The sequence below is a fragment of the Macaca mulatta genome, chromosome 7, assembly GCF_049350105.2.
Source record: "Macaca mulatta isolate MMU2019108-1 chromosome 7, T2T-MMU8v2.0, whole genome shotgun sequence".
Classification (NCBI taxonomy): domain Eukaryota; kingdom Metazoa; phylum Chordata; class Mammalia; order Primates; family Cercopithecidae; genus Macaca; species Macaca mulatta.
The window spans coordinates 27,545,277-27,567,162 of NC_133412.1; the positions used below are offsets into that span (position 1 = coordinate 27,545,277).

Below are 21,886 nucleotides of genomic sequence, written 5' to 3' on the forward strand. Positions count from 1 at the left end.
GAAATGGTAATTTAAAAATTACTGACAAAAAAAAGTCCAGGACCAGATGGATTCACAGCAGTATTCTACCAGACATTCAAAGAAGAATTGGTACCAATTATTTTGACACTATTCCACAAGATAGAGAAAGAAGGAACCCTCCCTAATTCATTCCATGGATCCAGAATCACCCTAGTACCAAAACCAGAAAGGATGTAACCAAAAAAGAAAACTACAGACCAATATCCTTGATGAACACAGATGCTAAAATCTTTAACAGAATACTAGCTAGCCAAATCTAACAACATATCAAAAACATAATCCACCATGATCAAGTGGGTTTCATGCCGGGGATGCAGAGATGGTTTCACATATGCAAGTCAATAAATGTGATACACCACATAAAAAAATGTAAAACAAAAATCACATGATCATCTCAATAGATGCAGAAAAAGCATTCAACAAAATTCAGCATCTCTTTATGATTAAAACTCTCAGCAAAATCGGCATACAAGGGACATACCTTAGTAATAAAACCCATCTATGATAAACCCACTGCCAACATAATACTGAATGGGGAAAAGTTGAAAGCATTCCCCCTGAGAACTGGAACAAGACAAGGATGCCCACTCTCATCACTCCTCTTTAACATAGTACTGGAAGTCCTAGCCAGACCAATCAGACAGGAGAAAGAAATATAGGGCATCCAAATCAGTAAAAAGGAAGTCAAACTGTCACTGCTTGCTGATGATATGATCATTTACCTTGAAAACTCTAAGGACTTCTCTAGAAAGCTCCTAGGACTGATAAAAGAATTCAGCATAGTTTCCACATACAAAATTAATGTACACAAATCAGTAGCTCTTCTATACACCAACAGTGACCAAGCAGAGAATCAAATCAAGAACTCAACCCCTTTTACAATAGCTGCAAAAAAAATAAAATACCTAAGAATATACCTAACTAAGGAGTCAAAAGGCCTCTACATAAAACTACAAAACACTACTGAAAGTAATCATAAACTACACAAACAAATGGAAACATATCCCATGCTCATGGCTGGGTAGAATCAATATTGTGAAAATGATCATACTGCCAAAAGCAATCTACAAATTCAATGCAATCCCATCAAAATACCATCATCATCCTTCACAGAATTAGAAAAAAAATTCTAAAATTCATATGGAACCAAAAAAAGAGCCCGCACAGCCAAAGCAAGACTAAGCAAAAAGAACAAATCTGGAGGCATTACATTACCCCACTTCAAACTATACTATAAGGCCATAATCACCAAAACAGCATGGTACTGGTATAAAAACAGGCATGTAAACCATTGCCACAGAATAGAGAACCTAGCAATAAAGCTAAATTCTTACAGTCAACTGATCTTTGACAAAGTAAACAAAATCATAAAGGGGGCCAAGGACACCCTATTCAACAAGTGGTGCTGAGATAATTGCCAAGCCGTATGTAGAAGAATAAAACTGGATTCTCATCTCTCACCTTATACAAAAATCAACTCAAGATGGATTAAGAACTTAAACGTGACACCTGAAACTATAAAAATTATAGAACATAACATTGGAAAAACCCTTCTAGACATTGGCTTAGGCAAGGATTTCATGACCAAGAACCCAAAAGCAAATGCAATAAAAACAAAGATAAATAGTTGGACCTAATTAAACTAAAGAACTTTTGCACAGCAAAAGGAACAGTCAGCAGAGTAAACAGACAACCCATGGAGTGGGAGAAAATCTTCACAATCTATACATCTGACAAAGGAATAATATCCAGAATCTACAACAAACTCAAATCAGTAAGAAAAAACAAACAATCCCATCAAAAAGTGGGCTAAAGACATGAATAGACAATTCTCAAAAGAAGATATACCAATGGCCAGTAAACATATGAAAAAATGCTCCACATCACTAATGATCAGGGAAATGCAAATCAAAACTGCAATGTGATACCACCTTACTCCTTCAAGAATGGCCATCATCAAAAAATCAAAAAACAGTAGATGTTGGCATAGATGCAGTGAACAGGGGACACTACTGGTGGGAATGTAAACTAGTACAGCCACTATGGAAAACAGCATGGAGATTCCTTAAATAACTAAAAGTAGGTCTACCATTTGATCCAGCAGTCCCACTTACTGGGTATCTACCCAGAGGAAAAGAAGTCATTATTCAAAAAAGATACTTGTACATGCATTTTTATAGCAGCCCAATTCACATATATACAATGGAATACTGCGCAGCCATAAAAAGGAATCAATTAACAGCATTTACAGTGACCTGGATGAGATTGGAGACTATTATTCTAAGTGAAGTAACTCAGGAATGGAAAACCAAACGTCGTATGTTCTCACTGATATGTGGGAGCTAAGCTATGAGGACACAAAGGCATGAGAATGATACAATTAATTTTGGGGAACTTGGGGGAAGAGCGGGAGAGGGACGAGGGATAAAAGACTACAAATATGGTGCAGTGTATACTGCTTGGGTGATGAGTGCACCAAAATCTCACAAATCACCACTGAAGAACTTACTCATATAACCAAATATCAACTGTACCCCGAATAACTTATGGAAAAATAAAAATTAATAGAATCTGTGTAAGAAGTAGCTGGACCTGCTATTCCCCTCTCCCACTGTGTGGGAGACAGGAGGATTTTTCTCTGGAGAGTTAATGAAGCTTTGACTGAAGGACCCCAAGAACAGAGGAGAGCAGGGATGAGGCACTGAAAACAGAAATCAAGAAAATATCTGCATACTAACCAGGGAGACCCTCCCCAGCTCCTTTCCCCTGCACAGATACTGGAACTCCAGTAGCCAGTTTATGCTTGCAGGCAGGATATTGAAGGAGTGTAATTCTTAGGAAGAACTAAACTTTCCCGGAAAAGACATTGGACATGGGCTCATTGCCTCATCAACCAGCAGTGCAGCCCACCTAGCAGTAGCCCCCTCGCCCCGCCCCCACAAAACTGCCCAATCATCTTTCTGTTGCCTTACTCTTAAATCTGAACAAACATGAAGAATCACCGAGCACCTGAGGAAAGCCTCCTACAGAAAGGATCATCAAAAGAAAAGAAGCATCAATTCAAAAAACAGAAGAGGCCAGGCACGGTGGCTCACGCCTGTAATCCCAGCACTTTGGGAGGCTGAGGCAGGCAGATCACGAGGTTGGGAGTTAAAAAACAGCCTGGCCAACATGGTGAAACCCTGTCTCTACTAAAAATACAAAAATTAGCTGGGCACAGTCGTGGGCGCCTGTAATCCCAGCTACTGGGGAGGATGAGACAGGAGAATCATTTGAACCCGGGAAGCAGAGGTTGTATTGAGTCAAGATCGCGCCATTGCACTCCAGCCTGGGTGACAGGGCGAGACTCTGTCTCAAAAAAAAAAAGGAGAAATGTTTTTAATGTGTCATTAATATCCTCAGAGAGACTGAAGAAGATATTGTATCCATAAAACAAGAACAGTGTACTGTTTTACAAGAAAAAAAGAATCAGACTTGAAAATTAAAATGATGTTTAAAAATCTTTAATTCATTGAAAGGTTGGAAGATAAAGTTGAGAAATCTTACAGAAAGTTAAAAAGATAAATTGATGGGCATAAAGGGAGAGTAGATAGGAAAATTAGAGATTAATCAAAGAGATCCCATATATATTTAATTGGAAATCAGGAAAAGAGAATAGAGAATGTGGAGAGGAGGAAATGATCAAAGAAATAATACAGGAAAACATCCGAGGGCTGGACAGACTGAAAGGACAAATGGAGTACCTAATAAAATTAGTGGAAGAAAAAGAAATTGTGCCATGATGAAATTTAAGACTACCAAAAAAATATAGTGAAAGTTTGACTTGTCAGTAGCAACACTGCAAGCTGAAAAACAAAAGAGTGGTGCGTTCAAAATTCTAGATACAAATTATTGCCCATCTAGAATTCTGTATCCAGCCAAATCATCACTCGGGTATACAATATTCATATATTCCAAGTCTCCACCAAAAAATAAATAAAATAAATAAACTTACTATGTACATACTCCCCTTCCAGAAGTTACTAAAGAAAATATTCCATCCAAACAGGAGAATGAAAAAAAAGGAGAGGAAAACACAGGATCCAGGAAAGAGAGACAAAGGGACCCCCCAGGCTTCAAAAATAACTAGTCCAGATTGGAGCAAAGGAGACAAAGAAGCATAATAGAAAATAGGAAATTCGATCAGCAGACAGATTTCACCATGAGGAAAATTTTAGAGGTTATTGGAGGATAAGGGGAAACTTACCAATAGAAACTAAGGAAATGAAGCAAATGGGCAGAAAGGCAATTAATTCCAGGAAAAATAAAAATTTGTTCATAGCATATTACTTGGCTCCTCAGGGTTGTATTATGGGCAGAATAATGTGAGCACCGAATATTGATTTAACCAAAAATTGTGATACTGGAAAAATGGAAGAGAGAATAGGAAAGAGCTAAATCCTCGTCTACCACAAGAGGAAATCTGAAATTGATGAAACAAGAGAAAGAAGTATACGCATTTAATTTAGAAATATGCAGATAGCAAGAAGCAGCTACAAGAGTTAAGTGTCTGCCTCTGGGTGGTAAACTGGGGGTAAAGGGGGGGAACAGGTAGATGTCATGAATACAGCATTGTTCATTTAAGGGTCTTTCAGGACTATTGGATTCTTACCTTACACTATGTGTGTGGCACATGCTCTTTGTTGCTTTTTTTCCTTTTTTCTTTTTTTGGGGGGAGTGGGATTTATTGGTGGGTATGAGTAAGGAAGGGCAGCACAGTGGATGCCCCCTCAAGTGCAGGGCTTTAAAAAACATAAGGAAAAGAGCTCTCTGAAGTCACGTTGATTCAGATTTGAATCTCGGAGCAATCGTTTTGCTACCTTTGTGATCCTGGGGAAATTATTTTAAGCTTTCTGAGTCTCCGTTTCCTCAATTGTAATATGAGGCAAATACTTTTATTAGCTATCACCTTTCATAGGGTTCTTTAGAAACAGGTCAACTGCCTGACCCACGGAAAAGCCCTCAATAGAAGCTTTCTGCCTGTTCTAATTACCTGGCACCCTTCATTCCTCTCTGGACATCTTGACCTCTTGCTCTTCATCAGTTATTCAGGCCCAGTGTGAATTTAGCCCCCCGGTGTGTTTGCATGTTTCACCTTAGCTCTAACGTGAAGAAGAAGTTGTTTTTTTTTTTTTTTTCCTTGTTTAAAAAAAAATAAGCTGGTGACCCTTGATCTAGAAATCAGTTCCTCTGAGGAGTGGCTTTGGTGATGGAGGAACACTGTTCCCCCTATGGGAAAGGAAAACTTGAGTCATACTCTTTCAGTCACTGGTGAGCAGAAGCTTAGGTGAGAACCAGACATCTTAGAAGGCTCCAGGATCTCCCATTTGTGCCCACAAACATTTCCAGCCTTAATCCCTTTTGCTGATGTAATAAGATTCTTCAGCTGGATGATGAAAACTGAACCCATGGTGTTGTGATTATGAGCTCAGCTACCTGCCACTGGCAGGTGACAGCTGCACCTGTGAGGCTGGCTGGTCAGCTTCCCACACACCCAGGGTGCCTGCGGCCTCCTGCACCCTAAGCCCTGCCCTGACCCGGCCACTAGTTATTGAACAGGGAGTGAGGTTTCCTGGTAGAGATTATTTATTTTACTGCCAGGATTATACTGTATGCAAATCACAGGTCCAGGCACTGGGGATGACATAGAGATACACGTACATTGGCCTCGAAGGAGTTTGCCATTTAATGAGGGAGATAGGTGATCACCATCCAATAGACAAGGAAGTAAGTGAAGTGGGTAAGACAAGGGCTGCTGGTGGGCTGCATGTGGGATAAGTCAGACCTTGGGTCTACATGTGGGAATGCTGTTTTGGAGCTTCTCATGCAAGCCTGGAGCAGGTGAGCACCCAGCTCAGGTGATTTTCTTTAAGCAAAAGCAGGTTTTCAAACATGTGTGATGTTTTATCCTTGGGACGGCAGTAGGAGTGGGTGGTCTCTGAATACTGACAGTCCTTATGGAGGAGGATAGTGCCTTGTGGGCAGGGTGACCCTACAATTCATTAGCCAGACAGGGACACTTGAGAGTGAAGGTAGTGAAAGATAACCAGCATTCCAGGACACGTATAGCCAGGGCTTGCCCTGGCAAACCAGACATACGATCTCCCGACTTACAGGAGCTTGGTAATTATAAAGCGGAGTAGAGTCAGTGACCTAGGGACCAGAAGAGAATAGATTCTGGCTGGGCACAGTGACTCATGCCTATAATTCCAGCACTTTGTGGGGCCGAGGCAGGAGGATAGCTTGAGGCCAGAAGTTCAAGATGAGCCTGGGCAACATAGTGAGAACTTCATCTCTACAAAATTAATAAATAAATTAGCTGGGCATGGTAGCATGCACCTGTAGTCCCAATCACTCATGAGGCTGAGGCAGAAGGATTGCAGGAGCCTTGGAGTTAAGGCTGCAGTAAGCCATAATTGTACCAGCCGAGGCAACAGAGCAAGACCCTGTCTCAAAAAAATAAAAGAGAGAGAGCAAGAGAAAATAGATTCCTACTCAGTCTGAATGTCTAAGTCTCGTGCAGGTTCAAAAGGCTTCTCAGGCAATTCTCCCAGACACCCTGGGTAAGAGCCACTGGCAGTGGAGGGCCCTGGTCTCTCTTGACACTTTCCTCCTCGGAATGACTGCTCAGGGGGTCCATTTTCACCAGTGACCAGCATCAGTCCGCCTCTCTGGTTAGGACTCCTCAAAGAGCCGCATATGTTCTGGCCAAACTACTTAAAGATTAAATGTATATTTTCTGCTTCCCTGGCCCCTTAGCTCCTCCTGCATGGAAACCAGTTCAGAGTTTGTCTTGGTGTGGTTTTTAATTGCCCTGCCAAAGTCCCGCCCCCTTATAGTTCTTTTCAGAGAGGAATTCTTATGCCAAAACCACTTCACAGTGATTTCACACTGTAGTAAATAATGTAGAAAATGCTCTAAGCAATTGCTGTTTTATCAAAGAAATTAACAGTTGATGTGAGAGGACAGCCCTAATGACCTAGCACTTTTACCCCATTTCATTCTGTATCCTGATAGAATAAAGGTCATAGAGTAACAGAATTTACAGGGTAAAATTATTCCTATTTATTTTATTTGTCTCTTCCACCAGCCTGTGATTTCCTGGAAGACATAAATTACATTGTTAACATAAGATATCATTAAAACCATCACTGGGCTGGTCTGAAGGTAGTGAGTTATCTCACTTGATTGTTCACAGTTATAGATCAAACTTCTTGTTCTACTGTTTCCCCTCTTCTCACTACTGTACTTGACTAGTCTTTGTTAACAATTAAAAATAATAAAATAAATAAAACCATTGGCATGGACATATTTTTGGGGTCTCCTAAATGAGTATGGTTGAATGGAAGGCAGCCTGGTCATAGCCCCACCTCTCTTGCTGACACCAGAAAGACTCCTTTCAGTCCTTACACCCAAAACACACTTTCCTTTGTGATCTTTATTTATAGCAAATCATATTCTTCGCAGGCCACCTGAGGCAACTGGGAGGTGGCCTCCTCCTCCTCTTCCCCTCCCCATCCCACAGGGACAGTTTTGTTGTGTCGGTTCAGCTCTGCCTGGTCTTATGAACGCTGGGGTCTACCTGTTAAACACGGCAGGGCGTGGTCAACTCTTCCCTCCAGTTCCCACAGGCTCCAACTGTTGCTCTTTAATGGCTTTGTGGAAAATGGTGCTCTCTCTCTTTCTCTTTCTGTCTCTCATTGGACTGCGTTTCCTGTTTTCTTCTTCATTGTCATAAAAATCCTAGACACTGCTCAGGGTCCCACTGGTAGGAGATTGTCCCCATCTCTGACAGATCTTTCCCATGTGGCTCCTCCTTTCTGGAAATTCACTAATGCTCACCAGCCCCATCAAGAAAACTAGGAACACCTACATTATTGTAACTATGAACACCTTATACACATCCTTCTAACTTTAGATTGGATATGGATTAAATGTTGGCATCACCTGGTTCTGTCAGATTGTCTCATCTGGCTCCTTAGAAACCAAAATGGGAGAATTGACATGTTTTGGTTATTAAGTCATAGTTCCAGCTGTCAGACCATACTGCTTGTGCTAAAGAAATAGGGAATACTGTGTGTGAATGGCTGGAAAAAGGCAGACACTAAGGGGCATTTATAACCAACATAAATATGTAATAAAGGCAATGTCAGTATAAATTAAATACATACAAAATAAAGGCAATTATTAATATGTAAGCATAGGCTCCAGAGATGTTTCAGTTTGGTCTCCTTCTTCTCCCCCTACCCCAGAAACCAAATGACCGTGATCATAAAGTGAGACTGGCACTGGGAAATGGCTTACGAGGAGATGTGTGGAGACAATTTGTCAAGAGATTTGGAGACATATGCATCTATGAGTTCTATGCTGCCACTGAAGGCAATATTGGATTTATGAATTATACGAGAAAAGTCGGTGCTGTTGGAAGAGTAAATTACCTACAGAAAGTAAGTACATTGAAAAATGGGAGCATACGTAGCCAGTTTTCAGAATACGGAGACTTCTTAAAAGCCAAGTCGTGATGATGTTATCAGAAGTCAGGCAGCATCAGAGCCATGGCCCATTCCTATCACCAAGAGAAGTTTTGCTCATTCTCTGTGATGATGACTTCAAAACATCAGATCCTCCAATTAAAAACATCTCAACTTCTGTTAAGAACAATCCATTGTGGCCTTGCCATCTGCAACTTAGGCGAAGTCTTCCTGATGCCGTTTATACTTGTATGTGATAAAACACCTGAAGGTTACAAGTTCCATAAGCTTATAGTACACTGTGAAACCTAGTATTTCCCTTTGTGTGGTGCAGCACCATCACCTGGGGAGTTTTCTTATATGCACAGATGCAAGGCCCCACCCGCTAGGGTTTGGATTCAGTTGTTCTGAGGTGGAGCCCAGGCATCTCGGTGCTAGGATCTGGTGAACATTTATGTCCACCTAATAATTCCACCAGAAAGATTTTTTTGTTTGTTTGTTTGTTTTTGTTTTGTTTTTTTTTGAGATGGAGTCTCGCTCTGTTGCCCAGGCTGGAGTGCAGTGGTGCGATCTCCACTCACTGCAAGCTCTGCCTTCCCGGTTCACACCATTCTCCTGCCTCAGCCTCCCGAGTAGCTGGGACTACAGGCATCCGCCCCCACGCCCAGCTAATTTTTTGTATTTTTAGGAGAGACAGGTTTTCACCATGTTAGCCAGGATGGTCTCGATCTCCTGACCTCATGATCCGCCCGCCTCGGCCTCCCAAAGTGCTGGGATTACAGGTGTGAGCCACCGCGCCCAGCCGGATATTTCTTATTTTTAAGCCAGCTCACATAGCCATCTCTTTTCCCTGTCAGTCATTTTATTGCTTGTGGGTCTCTGTTGTCTTTTTTGTACTCAAGCAGTCAGTCTTCCAGATAACCAACTATTCTGCAAATACCCAGAAATGTTCAGCAAATGCTGAGCCTCCGCTGGCTTGAGAAGTCACTGTGGTCAGTGTGCCTCTGGACCACTCATCCCGTCTGGCCATGAAACAGCCGCACCGGGACTTCCACACAACCTGTGTCCCCAGGGACAGACCAGCAGAGTTCAGAGGACAGTAGTTCATGTGTGTAAGAGCCCTGGCTCTGGAGAGCAAATCTCAGTGCCACCGTATGCTAACTGAGTGACCTTGGGCAGGTCCCGTATGTTCCTCAGGCCTCAATTTCATCATCTGTAAAACAGAGATAACAAGAGAAAATACTGAACCCAGTGCTGAGCCCACACTCAGTAAGGGAAAAGGATTGTTGAAAGGATTAAATATGAAAAGGCCCTTAGAGGCTATAGCCCAATGCCTGTCATTTAATAGCCTTGAATAATTGTTAACCGTAATGATGATAATCACTCCATTTCTTATATTCTGGCCTAATCTCAAGGTGTTCCCAAGTTCAAGGACCCTCTCTAACAATGACAGCAGCTCCACCTACGCTACACAGGTCCCTCCACAGTCCTCGAGACCTGCGCTGTCCAAACGGTAGCCACTAGCTACATGTGGCTACTTAAATTTAAGTTATATTAATAAAAGTTTAAATCTAGTTCTTCAGTCACACTAGCCACATTTCCAGTGCTGAATAGCCACGTGTGGTTAGTGACTACTGTATTGAGCAATGCAGACAGAGAATATTTCCATCATCACAGCAGATTCCTGGGCAGCGCTGCTGCAGACTGAGAATTGATCTCCTACACCTCACTGGAACTGCTGCTCAGAGGGTCCGCTAATGCTGTGCATTACCCATTCTTTACTTTCTCATCCATTGAGTGCCATGTTTTATTGTCAGTTTTTCTACTTTAAGCAACACATTAAAAAAAAAAAAAAACTTTAAAAACCGGATGATCCCATGCAATTGATGTGGAAAAGAACATTCGTTACCACCTATAAATTTTTTACATTCCTGCAAATAAGATCTACATTTGTTGACCATAAATGCCACTTATTTTTTTAATGAAGTTGTCTGCTAATACTAAAGCATATGATTGGTTGCTTCATCACATAGACTTGAATATAAATTTGAAATAGACACAGTAATCATGGCTAATAATTATATCCAAATACTGTCATATTTGCATTTTTCTTCCAGTAAGGAAAATAATATATTTATTATTGCTCTTACTGAATTGCTGAAAATTAAATTCTTATGCGTTGAATTATGTTTTAAATATTATAGAGTTTTAATAATTGTATAGTCATGGGCATGAAATATGCCTTTGATTCTAAAATATGTTAGATAACGTTTCCGTAGAAAAGTGAAAAATCTAACAGTGTCATATTAATATAAGGTTACATAAGATTCTAAAAACCCATTTGTGATACATCCACCAAAAGACACAAGAATGTCATAACAGCTTTATTTATAATAGGCCAAAACTAGAGATAATCCAAATACCCATTAACAGAAAAATAGATAAATCAATCATGGTATATTTATACAAGGGAAAATTGCATGGCCATAAAAAACACTAACATGGATGGATGAATATTATAGACATATTGAGTAAAAGAAGCAGACACAGAAGTATACATTCATTTCACTTGTTTGAGGTTTAAGATGAATTGACAGCAATATAAGTCACAATAGTAGTTGACGTCACAGAAGGGCAGGAGGAAACGTTCTAGGTGAAATGCAAATGTTTTCTCTGTCTCTCTGGGTGGCAGTTTTAAGGGTATATGCAAATGCAAAATTTCATCAACCTGTACACCTAAGATATACTTTGTTATACCACAATTAAGGAAAAATTGTAAAAGATTTATTCTCAAAATTACACATTTTAATTTTGCTAGAAAATCATAACTTATGACCTGATTAAATATGATGTGGAGAAAGATGAACCTGTCCGTGATGAAAATGGATATTGTGTCAGAGTTCCCAAAGGTACAGTAGACTTGTTCAATCAACCTGTGCCCCTTCTTATCTTGACCAAGTGACTTTTAAGGACTAACATATTATTGCCACATGGTAAAATTTATCAGAGTGGGGAAAAGGGGGTTTATTTAAGTACCCTCCAATATACAGGAATTCCAAAGGTGCTAATTTACCACTGCATATAACATAATTCTAGTTTTAAACCTAGCTTAACAACTTCTTGCTTATGAGGTAACGTTTTGTGGGAAGGGATATGTAATTGTGGTTGCAAAACCGTAGTTTTAGGTGGCCTTTACCTTTAAGCTTTACCTACTGGGCGTTTGTGTAAGTGTACATAAATCATTATTCAGTAAAAGATTAGCAGTAAAAGAATTACAGGCCAGGTGTGGTGGCTCACGCCTATAATCCCAACACTTTGGGAGGTTGAGGAGGACTGATCATTTGAGATCAGGAGTTTCAGACCAGCCTGGCCAAGGTGGCAAAATCCTGTCTCTACTGAAAATACAAAAATTAACTGGGCATGATGGCACACACCTGTAACCCTAGCTACTTGGGAGGCTGAGGCAGGAGAATCCCTTGACCCTGGGAGGCAGAGGTTGAGACTGCACCACTGTACTCCAGCCTGGGCAACAGGGCAAGATTCCATCTCAAAAAAATAAGAATCAAAATAAAATAATTAAGCCATATACACTAATGTACAGTATATGTGTGTGTGGTGTATATATGTGTGTCTGTGATACATATGTACATATAATTCACAGGTATACATGCATGGAAAATGATACTTCCTACAGCCAGTTTGTTGCCAGCAAGTTGTATGGCATTAGTTTTAAGAGAAGGCTGATGTATAAATTTGACCTCTAGCACATAAAATAAGTTTACTTTCTTCTGTTTTAGGTGAAGTTGGACTTCTGGTTTGCAAAATCACACAACTTACACCATTTAGTGGCTATGCTGGAGCAAAGGCTCAGACAGAGAAGAAAAAACTGAGAGATGTCTTTAAGAAAGGAGACCTCTATTTCAACAGTGGAGATCTCTTAATGGTTGACCGTGAAAATTTCATCTATTTCCACGACAGAGTTGGAGATACATTCCGGTTGGTTTTTCTGAATCATTGAGCCAAAAACAAACACACGTGCACTTTGGCATACTCCTAGTGGAATCGCATTCCGCTTTGGTTATGGTGCATTTCCTTCCCTGTCTTTGGCACATCAGGTCAAACTCCTGTGTTCCCAGAGAATGAGGGATGAAGTGCATGAAGTGTCACTCTGCAGTGCACAGTTAACTTGGCTGAGCAACACCAGATGAGAATAAGGCAGGAAACCTGTATCTGATTTCTGGAGACAAAAGTACATTTAACTCCTCTTGTTTCTCCTGCATTATTACTGGTCACTCTCAGGACAGCCAAGGATTTTCACCTTTCCAATCATGGAGGTGTTTAGATAAAATCAGATGCAAATTAGTGTGGAGCTGATCTAGTTGAAGAGGAGGTGAGGGGTTCGGAGCCCCTTCCCCCAACGCCTTTCATCCCCAACCAGATGGTTTCCTGCAGAACCCCCAGGTCAGTGCAAGGAAGTTTGGAAGTCCTAATAGACCATGGAATTAACTTCCAACCATAGCACAGTCTTCCAGCCTCATGACACAGCTTCCTTCCTGTGTAAACTCCCTGAGGGCAGGCCCTGTGTCTGCCTGTTCACCCCCAGCACCTACCATGGTGCCTGACACACATAATCACTTTTTGCATGAATGAATGAGGAACGGATGGAAGTTGTCTAACTGCAGTAGAAAGACAGCAGGTGAAATGAGGAGAACCAGGCTCACCTCTCCCCACTGAGCAGCAGTGGTATCAAGACAGGTAACCATTGTGAACCTCAGTCCTTTTGCCCTTGAGATGAGGGTCACAATGATTCGCAGGGTCCTTCCATCTCTACTATTCCATGTCTTAAGATCCATATCACTTTATGCCATCTTCATGCTATTAAGAAGATACTTCTGGGAGGGCTAAAGAATTTTTAATGGGCCGGGAGTGGTGGCTCACGCCTGTAATCCCAGCAGTTTGGCAGGCTGAGGCAAGTGTATCACCTGAGGTCAGGAGTTCCAGACCAGCCTGGCCAACATGGTGAAATCCCGTCTCTACTAAAAGTACAAAAATTGCTGGACATGGTGGCACGCACCTGTAGCCCCAGCTACTTGGGAGGCTGAGGCAAGAGAATCACTTGCACCTAGGAGACGGAGGTTGCAGTGAGCTGAGATTGCACCACTGCACTCCAGCCTAAGTGGCAGAGCGAGACTCTACCCACCACCGCAAAAAAAAAAAAAAAAAAATTAATGAAAACAAAATTTAAGTCTTTATTAAGTGAAAAAATAGCACCTGGTTTGGCTTTAACATTAGAATCTCCCTGTAACTGAAGTATATTTTTTCCTTTCTTGTTGCCATGAGACCCTGAAATAAAATATAAAGTTCTATTAAAGAGAACGTCACCAACTGAATTAAATAGCAACTTGAGTTAGTAACTGAAAAGTTGACAGACCTAAACACAGCAGAAAATCATTGAGATTTCTTTCTAATTTCCAGTGCCTTTCTTAGCCAGGGCTGTATTTTAACATTAGAACATTATTCCATGTATTGTGTTTCATGTGGTAACATTGAAATTCCACATTTTGTTATCTAGGTCTATACTTTTCCCTTTCATGCCTCAAGCAAGATACCCCAGCCAGGACTAAGTTGGGGAGTTTGAGGGGCCAAGATGAGGAACACGAGATCAGCACCATGCAGAAATCTAAAGGAAACAGCTGCTCTCCATCATTGCGATCTGGGCCAGAAACCACCATTGACCTCTGCTAAATGTGTCCTTTCTTCCAGGTGGAAAGGGGAAAATGTGGCCACCACTGAAGTTGCTGATATAGTAGGACTGGTTGATTTTGTCCAGGAAGTGAATGTTTATGGAGTGCATGTGCCAGGTATATACAAGATAAGATCTGTACCTAAACCCATAGAGGAACTAAACATAATTTTAGCCCAGGTTTCTCATTGCTTTCTCCTGCCATCCAGAGTTAAACAGCTCTTTCAGCTGCCAGGGAGTAAGGAGCTTATGTCTGGCTTATGTTCCATTATAAAAGCCAGCTCAGTACATCTGAACATGGCCTTCTCTTCAGTTCAGCTCCCAGCCATTCTTGGGCTCTCAGGCAAACAAAGCCTCAAATATGGGAGCTCCACGCCACATTTGGCACGCCTCCAGAAAAGTCGTGTCATGCTTAAGAGCTGAGAAATGGTGTCCTGGCCTCCGAACTAGGAGGCACAAAGAAGAGCCAGTGCAGTTGCTAGGAGAAAAAGCTGGGGAAAAGTGGATTTTGTACAGCCTCTTCTTTTTAAGATTTCTAAGCCCAGTTCACCCCACTAAGTTTCAGAATCATCACACAAGAATGTTGTCACCACAGCTTCATCTACAGATCTGCTTCTGCCAGCAGAGTCAGGAGGGCCAATGTCTGACCTTGAATCCTGGCTTCAACATCTGCCGGCTGTTTGACTGCCGGCTAATCACTAAAATTAAGGATAATGCCAGCCCTGCAGTTAAGGTTGTCAAGAGAACAAATTCATTTTAATTACATCAATGCTAAGCATATATTTATCAAATATATACATAAGGGTTGTTGTGACAATAAATCACATTGATTATACATGTCAAAGAGGATTCCGGCCTCCAAACTACTATGCAAATATAAGGCACTAGAGGTATTACTATTCCCCCACAACTCATATTTGGGATTCCCACCCATATTCAAAGTAGAAATCCAGAAGTCCCTCTTTCTCAAGCTGTGACAGTTCTACATGGCCTTGTGCTTGTTCTTTTTTAAAAAATATTCAAGGCCGGGTACAGTGGCTCACTCCCGTAACCCCAGCACTTTGGGAGGCCGAGGCGGGCAGATCACGAGGTCAGGAGATCCAGAGTATCTTTGGCCAACATGGTGAAACCCCATCTCTACTAAAAATACAAAAATTAGCTGGGTGTGGTGGTGGGTGCCTGTAGTCCCAGCTACTCAAGAGGCTGAGGCAGGAGAATCGCTTGAACCAGGGAGCCGGAGGTTGCAGTGAGCCGAGATCACGCCATCGCACTCCAGCCTGGCAACAGAGCAAGACTCTGTCTCAAATATTTAAGGCCAGATGCGGTGTCTCACACTTATAATCCCAGCACTTTGGGAGGCCGAGGCAGAAGGATCACTTGAGGTCAGGAGTTTGAGACCAGCCTGGCCAACATGGCAAAACTTAGTCTCTACTAAAAATATAAACATTAGCCAGGGGTGGTAGCTCACATCGGTAATCAGGAGGCTGAGACAGGAGAATCACTTGAACCTGGGAGATGGAGGTTGCAGTGAGCCAGGATCTCACCACTGCACTGCAGTCTGGGTGACAGAGTGAGGCTCCATCTCAAAAAAACAAAAAGAATATTCAAGAATATCTCTTGCTTGTTCCTCCCCAACTCTGGGACAATGACACAAGGGGAACTATGGCCACATCTTGCTGTGAGAGGGGACAGAATGGAAAGGGGTGTGAATACTCCCATTGGAGAACTCCCCAGGCCTTATGCTGAGCTAACACAAGGGTCTAAGTTGTGGTTGTCAGTCATTGTGCCACCCTGGGCTCTTGCAGACCCTTCCTCAAATGTTGTGTATGCGTTTAAATGTTTGATTTTAAAAAGAATAACCACACAAAAGAGTGTGTATGAGGCGAGAGAATCTAGAAGATGAAACAGAAGGATCTAGCCTAGTGTTCTTCAAAGTGGGTCCCCGGATCAGCAGTGTCAGCATCACCCAGGAGTCTGTTACAAGTGCAGTTTCTCAGGCCCACCCCGAACTACCGAGTCAGAATCTCTGGGGCGGGGCCAGGAAGCTGTGCTGGCACAAACACCCCAGACATTCTTAAAAACACTGAAAGTCTGATTTAGGGGGTGATGAAAATGCACTAGAACTAGATCCTGGTGATGATAGTACAACATTGTAAGTGTGTAAAATGCCACTGAATTGTACACTTTTTTTTTTTTTTTTTTTGAGACAGAGTTTCGTTCTTGTTGCCCAGGCTGGAGTGCAATGGCGCAATCTTGGCTCACTACAACCTCAGCCTCCCAGGTTCAAGCAGCGATTCTCCTCCCTCAGCCTCCTGAGTAGCTGGGATTACAGCCATGCACCACCACACCTGGCTAATTTTGTATTTTTAGTAGAGATGGGGTTTCACCATGTTGGTCAGGCCGGTCTCGAACTCCTAACCTCAGGTGATCCACCCCCCCACCTTGGCCTCCCAAAGTGCTGGGATTACAGGCGTGAGCCACCACGCCTGGCAAATTGTACACTTTAAAATGAGTTAAAATGATAAATTTTATGTTATATGTTTATCACAATTTTAAAAAACACACACACTAAAGTCTGAGAAGCACTAAAGCCCAGTGGTTCCAAATATTTGGCCAATCATCGGAACCATCTGGGAAACTTTTTAAAGCCTGGATCTAATGGACCAGAGGCTCTGGAGTGTGAGACTCAGAATCTACATGTCTTTTTTTAATTCCCCAGTGAATCTAATGATCAGTGAGTTCTGGGAGCCACTGAAACAGAACACAGGGGAGGAGGTTGACAGTCTTACACTGTTGGCAGACAGTCAGATAGGATGAGGAGCAGGTGTATTCTGTGCTGCTCCAGCGATCAGAACTAAAACCAATGGATTAAAATGACCAGGGAGCCAATTTTAGCCTGAGAACTCCCCTGTAACCATCAATAGAATAGGCTTGTCTCCCAGGATAGGAAATGCCTCCACCAACTAAGGCATGTAAAGAGAAGCTGGATGTCCACCTGGGATCCTGGGAGAACTCTTGCAGCAGTGAAAGATTAGAGATACATTCTAAAGTCCCCTCCCAACTTTCAGATTCTGTGATTCTCATTGCCACAACTGCTGTTGTCTGGCCCCCCATCCACAGAGGCCAGTCCTATTCCAGAGTAGAAATGCAGCTGGACTGTCTGAAGTAAGGCATCCTTCCACTATGGGTGATTCAGGACAAGGCAGTCACACATCTCGGCTTTGGACCAGGAGAGAATTTCTAGGTTTGGGCCTGGAGTGGAGTTCACTTTTTCTAGGTGTCACACCTGAACTGCCCAACTAGTCTGTAGAACTTTCTGCAATGATGGAAATGTTCCATATGCACTATCCAGCATGATAGCCAATAGCCACCATGTCACTATGGAACACTTGAAATGTGGCTAGTGCAACTGAAGAACTGAATTTTTCATAATATTATAATTGATTTTAGTTTTAATAGCCACAAATAACCAGTGGGTGTCATATTAGACCGTGCAGCTCTGGAGAACCCTTGGCCAGAATTGACCTTTACAGTTAGCCCAGAACTCTTATAGGCTGGAACCATCCCCACAGAGCTGAACTAGTCCCAAACCACCCTCCGAGAGTCGGGGCAGAGGCCTGAGACCTAACAGGCCCATTTGCCCCTAGGTCCAGCGTTGCTGCTACCAGAGCAAGAAGCAAAGAGATGGTCAATGCGGAGGATTTCTGTTGCATAAGCCTTAATTCTAAAAGGAACTTATTGGAGACACTTGAGATTTCTAAGACAGGCGCTAGGGACCCTAAACTAAGAGGATCTAGTGCCCCTGCCTCTCTCCCTCAGACAAGAAGCAAACCGAATGAGGGGGCATCTTTTTTTCCTTTTGCTGTTTGCCTTCTTCAGAGCTATCGGTAAACACAATCACCATGGGAGAGATTTCAAAAGCTGGGGCCCAGGTAACCAAGGGAGGCTCCTGTCTCCTCTCTGATTACAGCTGAGTAGTTGAGGGAAGTGGATCGGCTCCCGCTGGGTCTGCTGGATCAGGTAGAAGATACATTAATACCTAGTTACCACTGTCCTCACAAGAAGGCAGTCGTAATTGTTGGAAACTGCTCTGGGCTAAATATCCTGCTGTAGGATCTGTTCTCTCTGTGGAGGGCGCATCCTCTTGGGACTAATGGGCCTTTAATGGGAGTGCACAAAACAGCTCCCTGTGCCTGCCTTCACCTCCTGTCGCACATCCTCTCCGAAATGCAGACAAGAAAAGCCATTAGAACCTTGATCAGATATGTAGGTCTCCAAGGTGGTGTTCGTGCCCAGAGGTGCAACAAACCTGACATTGCAACCTGAAGAACAATCCAAGCTCAGTAAGTTGTGCCTGACGGTGGAGCAAGGACTTTCACTGGAGCCAAAAATAACTTCCTGTCGCCACCAGTCCAACCTACTCCCTACCCAGATGTGTTTGTATAGGCTGCTAAAAAGAAGGATGATGGTTCTAAGCACAGGATCTAGAGCCAGGCTGCCTGAATTCAATTCCATACCCTGCCTAGTATTTGATGTCTGACGTCGAATAAGTCTCTTAATGTCTTTTTGCCTCAGTTTCTTCATCTGTAAAATGGAGATAACATCTATATCTCTTCAGAAGGTTGTTGTGAGGGTTAAGTGAGATCATCAATACAACACACTTAGTATAGGGCCTGGAATATAATAGTCAACCAACTGTTATTATTACTATTAATATTAGTACATTCACTTTAAAGTATCTTCGACAGGTATTTGTAATAAAAATTCCAACTATCCAAATGAAACCCATGCTATAAAGTTGTCTGAGTCCACGGTTCTTTGAACTAATAAAGCATCATAAATAGCCATAACACATCTAATTTTTTCTCACTTTATTTCTAGATCATGAGGGTCGCATTGGCATGGCCTCCATCAAAATGAAGGAAAACCACGAATTTGACGGAAAGAAACTCTTTCAGCACATTGCTGATTACCTGCCTAGTTACGCGAGGCCCCGGTTTCTAAGAATACAGGTGAGATCTCTTATTATCAAATTCAGTGATCCGCTGTCTTGGAGATTCTTACCTCTTAGGGAACAACTTGCCTTCTCCCAGGATGACTACATTTGCCAAATTATCACCACACTTTCCAGGAAGCTCAGAAAGAAGTATCATAGACCAATAAGGAAGTGGTCATATCAGACTGGGTGCAGTGGCTCACGCCTGTAATCCCAGGACTTTGGGAGACCAAGGTGGGACGATTGCTTGAGCTCAGGAGTTTGAGACCAGCCTAGGCAACATAGTGAGACTTCATGTCTACTAAAACTAAAAATTTTTAAAAAGGCCGAGCGCGGTGGCTCACGCCTGTAATCCCAGCACTTTGGGAGACCGAGGTGGGCAGATCACCTGAGGTCGGAAGTTCAAGATCAGGCTGGCTAATGTGGTGAAACCCTGTCTCTACTAAATATGCAAAATTAGCTAGGCATGGTGTAGCATGCCTGTAGTCCCACCTACTGGGGAGGCTGAGGCAGGAGAATCGCTTGACCTGGGAGGCGGAGGTTGTAGTGAGCCAGGATCACGCCACTGCTCTCCAGCCTGAGCAACGGAGTAAGACTCCGTCTCCAAAAAAAAAAAAAAAAAAATTAGCCGGAGACTGAGGCAGGAGGATTACTTGAGCCTGGGAAATCAAGGCTGCAGTGAGGTATGAGTGCACCACTGCACCCCAGCCTGGGCAACAGAGCAAGGCCCTGTCTTAAAAAAAAAAAAAATCAGAAAACAGCTAGCGGAAATCCAATTCTAATCCCTTTCTCGTTACAATGACAGACCAGTTCATTCAGCAAGAGTCTTAGCACACAACTCACAAAGTCTGTTTGGTGAGTCCTGACAGACATCGCAAATAGAAATGCTCTGACCCTGTTTGTTGTTTCCAGTTTTAAAGAATACAGAAATCCACAGAAGTTCTACACCTTTCCATGGTGTGAAATTTAACTGGACGTTAGCCAGCTGGAATTGCCTAAGACTTAACTATCACTGCTAGGGGAGTTTTTTTTCTTCCTCCAACATTAACCCTTTGGTTGGTTTAACATTCTCACTTTTAGATTTTGAGCTGTGTGATTCTGTAGTTGAAGACTTGACAAAGGAAGTCTTAAGATTCCAGATATTGTGTGTATAGGATTATTCCTGTTCATGAAGCACCGACATTTGCTTTGCAACCAGATGGTAAAGAGGCATGAAAATGAAATATCCTCAGATATTTTGATTAACACATTAATTGAAGGGAAAATCAGTCTTCAATCTAGTAGACAAGATAAGCAGACTGAGAAAACAGAGTTTTTCTGTAAATGATCCCTCCTTCTACTCCCACCTAGAGTCGGGATATCCTAGTGGTACCTGAAGCCTTACCAAGCAGTAAGCACCACGCCTCTGCTCAGAAATCTGTGCACAGGTATCTCATCATTGGCAGGTCCTCCCTCCCCCCCGGTGATCCTAAAGCTTTAAGGGAATAAAAAATACCTCACAAAGGGCTCCCTAATGGAGACCAGCGAACAGAATGTATGGGTATCATACAAAACTTTCACTTCACTAGAAAATGTAAAGAGAGTGGATGTTACTTGCTCCTACCACAAAAATGATAGCTATGTGAGGTAATCCATTTGTTAACTAGCTGGATGTAACTATTGCACGATGTATGTGTACTTCAGCACACCATATTGTACATGAGAAAAACACGCAATGTTATCTGTCCATGTAAAAATAAAATGGAAAACTTTTTTTTTAACTTTCACTTCCCAGCTGTCACATGAGCCAGGGATGCCAATGATTTGCTAGATCTCCATGCCCCACCCCTACCCCTTGCCCTGCATCCCAATCTATTGCAAAATGCAACCACAATGTGGATTATTTGATGTTTTTCAGGACACCATTGAGATCACTGGAACTTTTAAACACCGCAAAGTGACCCTGGTGGAGGAGGGCTTTAACCCCGCTGTCATCAAAGATGCCTTGTATTTCTTGGACGACACAGCCAAAACGTATGTGCCTATGACTGAGGACATCTATAATGCCATAAGTGCTAAAACCCTGAAACTCTGACTATTCCCAGGAGGATAACTCAACATTTCCAGAAAGAAACAGAATGGACAGCCACTTGATATAATCCAACTTTAATTTGATTGAAGATTGTGAGGTGCAGTTTTTTTAGGAAATTATGCATACCAGTAAAGGGAGACTTTTTAAAATGACAGCTGAGTCTTTGCAAGTAAAAAGATTTAGAGATTATTATTTTTCAGTGTGTACCTACTGTTTGTATTTGCAAACTGAGCTTGTTGGAGGGAAGGCATTATTTTTTAAAATACATAGTAAATTAAATGAACACCAACATGTGAGATGGCACCATCTCTGTGTTCTTTCCTCACTTTATTCTAATACAAAGCCTGTGTCAATTACTCCAAAGCCTGAAGTTCTCACTGGTAACTTTTCATACGTGTCCCATTCATAAGAGTAATGACATTCTAGGTAAAACTGGCTGGAGACGGGGAGTGGGGTGTGAGGGGTGGTAGGGTGAGGAGGCTGGATCAGCAGAGGCCAACGCAACGGAAATCTACCCCAATGTGAGGAGGCCAACTTTCCCTACC

General features: G+C 42.3%; 1 protein-coding gene across 1 annotated transcript in view; it reads left to right on the forward strand.

Annotated features, from left to right (window-relative positions):
- Positions 1 to 21,647, forward strand: part of SLC27A2 (solute carrier family 27 member 2) — a 53,478-nt gene extending 31,831 nt beyond the window's left edge. The window contains exons 5-10 of the mRNA XM_001114121.5: positions 8,313 to 8,507; positions 11,350 to 11,440; positions 12,329 to 12,527; positions 14,295 to 14,392; positions 19,156 to 19,286; positions 21,168 to 21,647. Coding sequence (XP_001114121.3) covers positions 8,313 to 8,507; positions 11,350 to 11,440; positions 12,329 to 12,527; positions 14,295 to 14,392; positions 19,156 to 19,286; positions 21,168 to 21,344 — 891 coding nt within the window. The 3' untranslated portion in view covers positions 21,345 to 21,647. The remainder of the gene's footprint in view (positions 1 to 8,312; positions 8,508 to 11,349; positions 11,441 to 12,328; positions 12,528 to 14,294; positions 14,393 to 19,155; positions 19,287 to 21,167) is intronic.
- Positions 21,648 to 21,886: the final 239 nt, after the last annotated feature.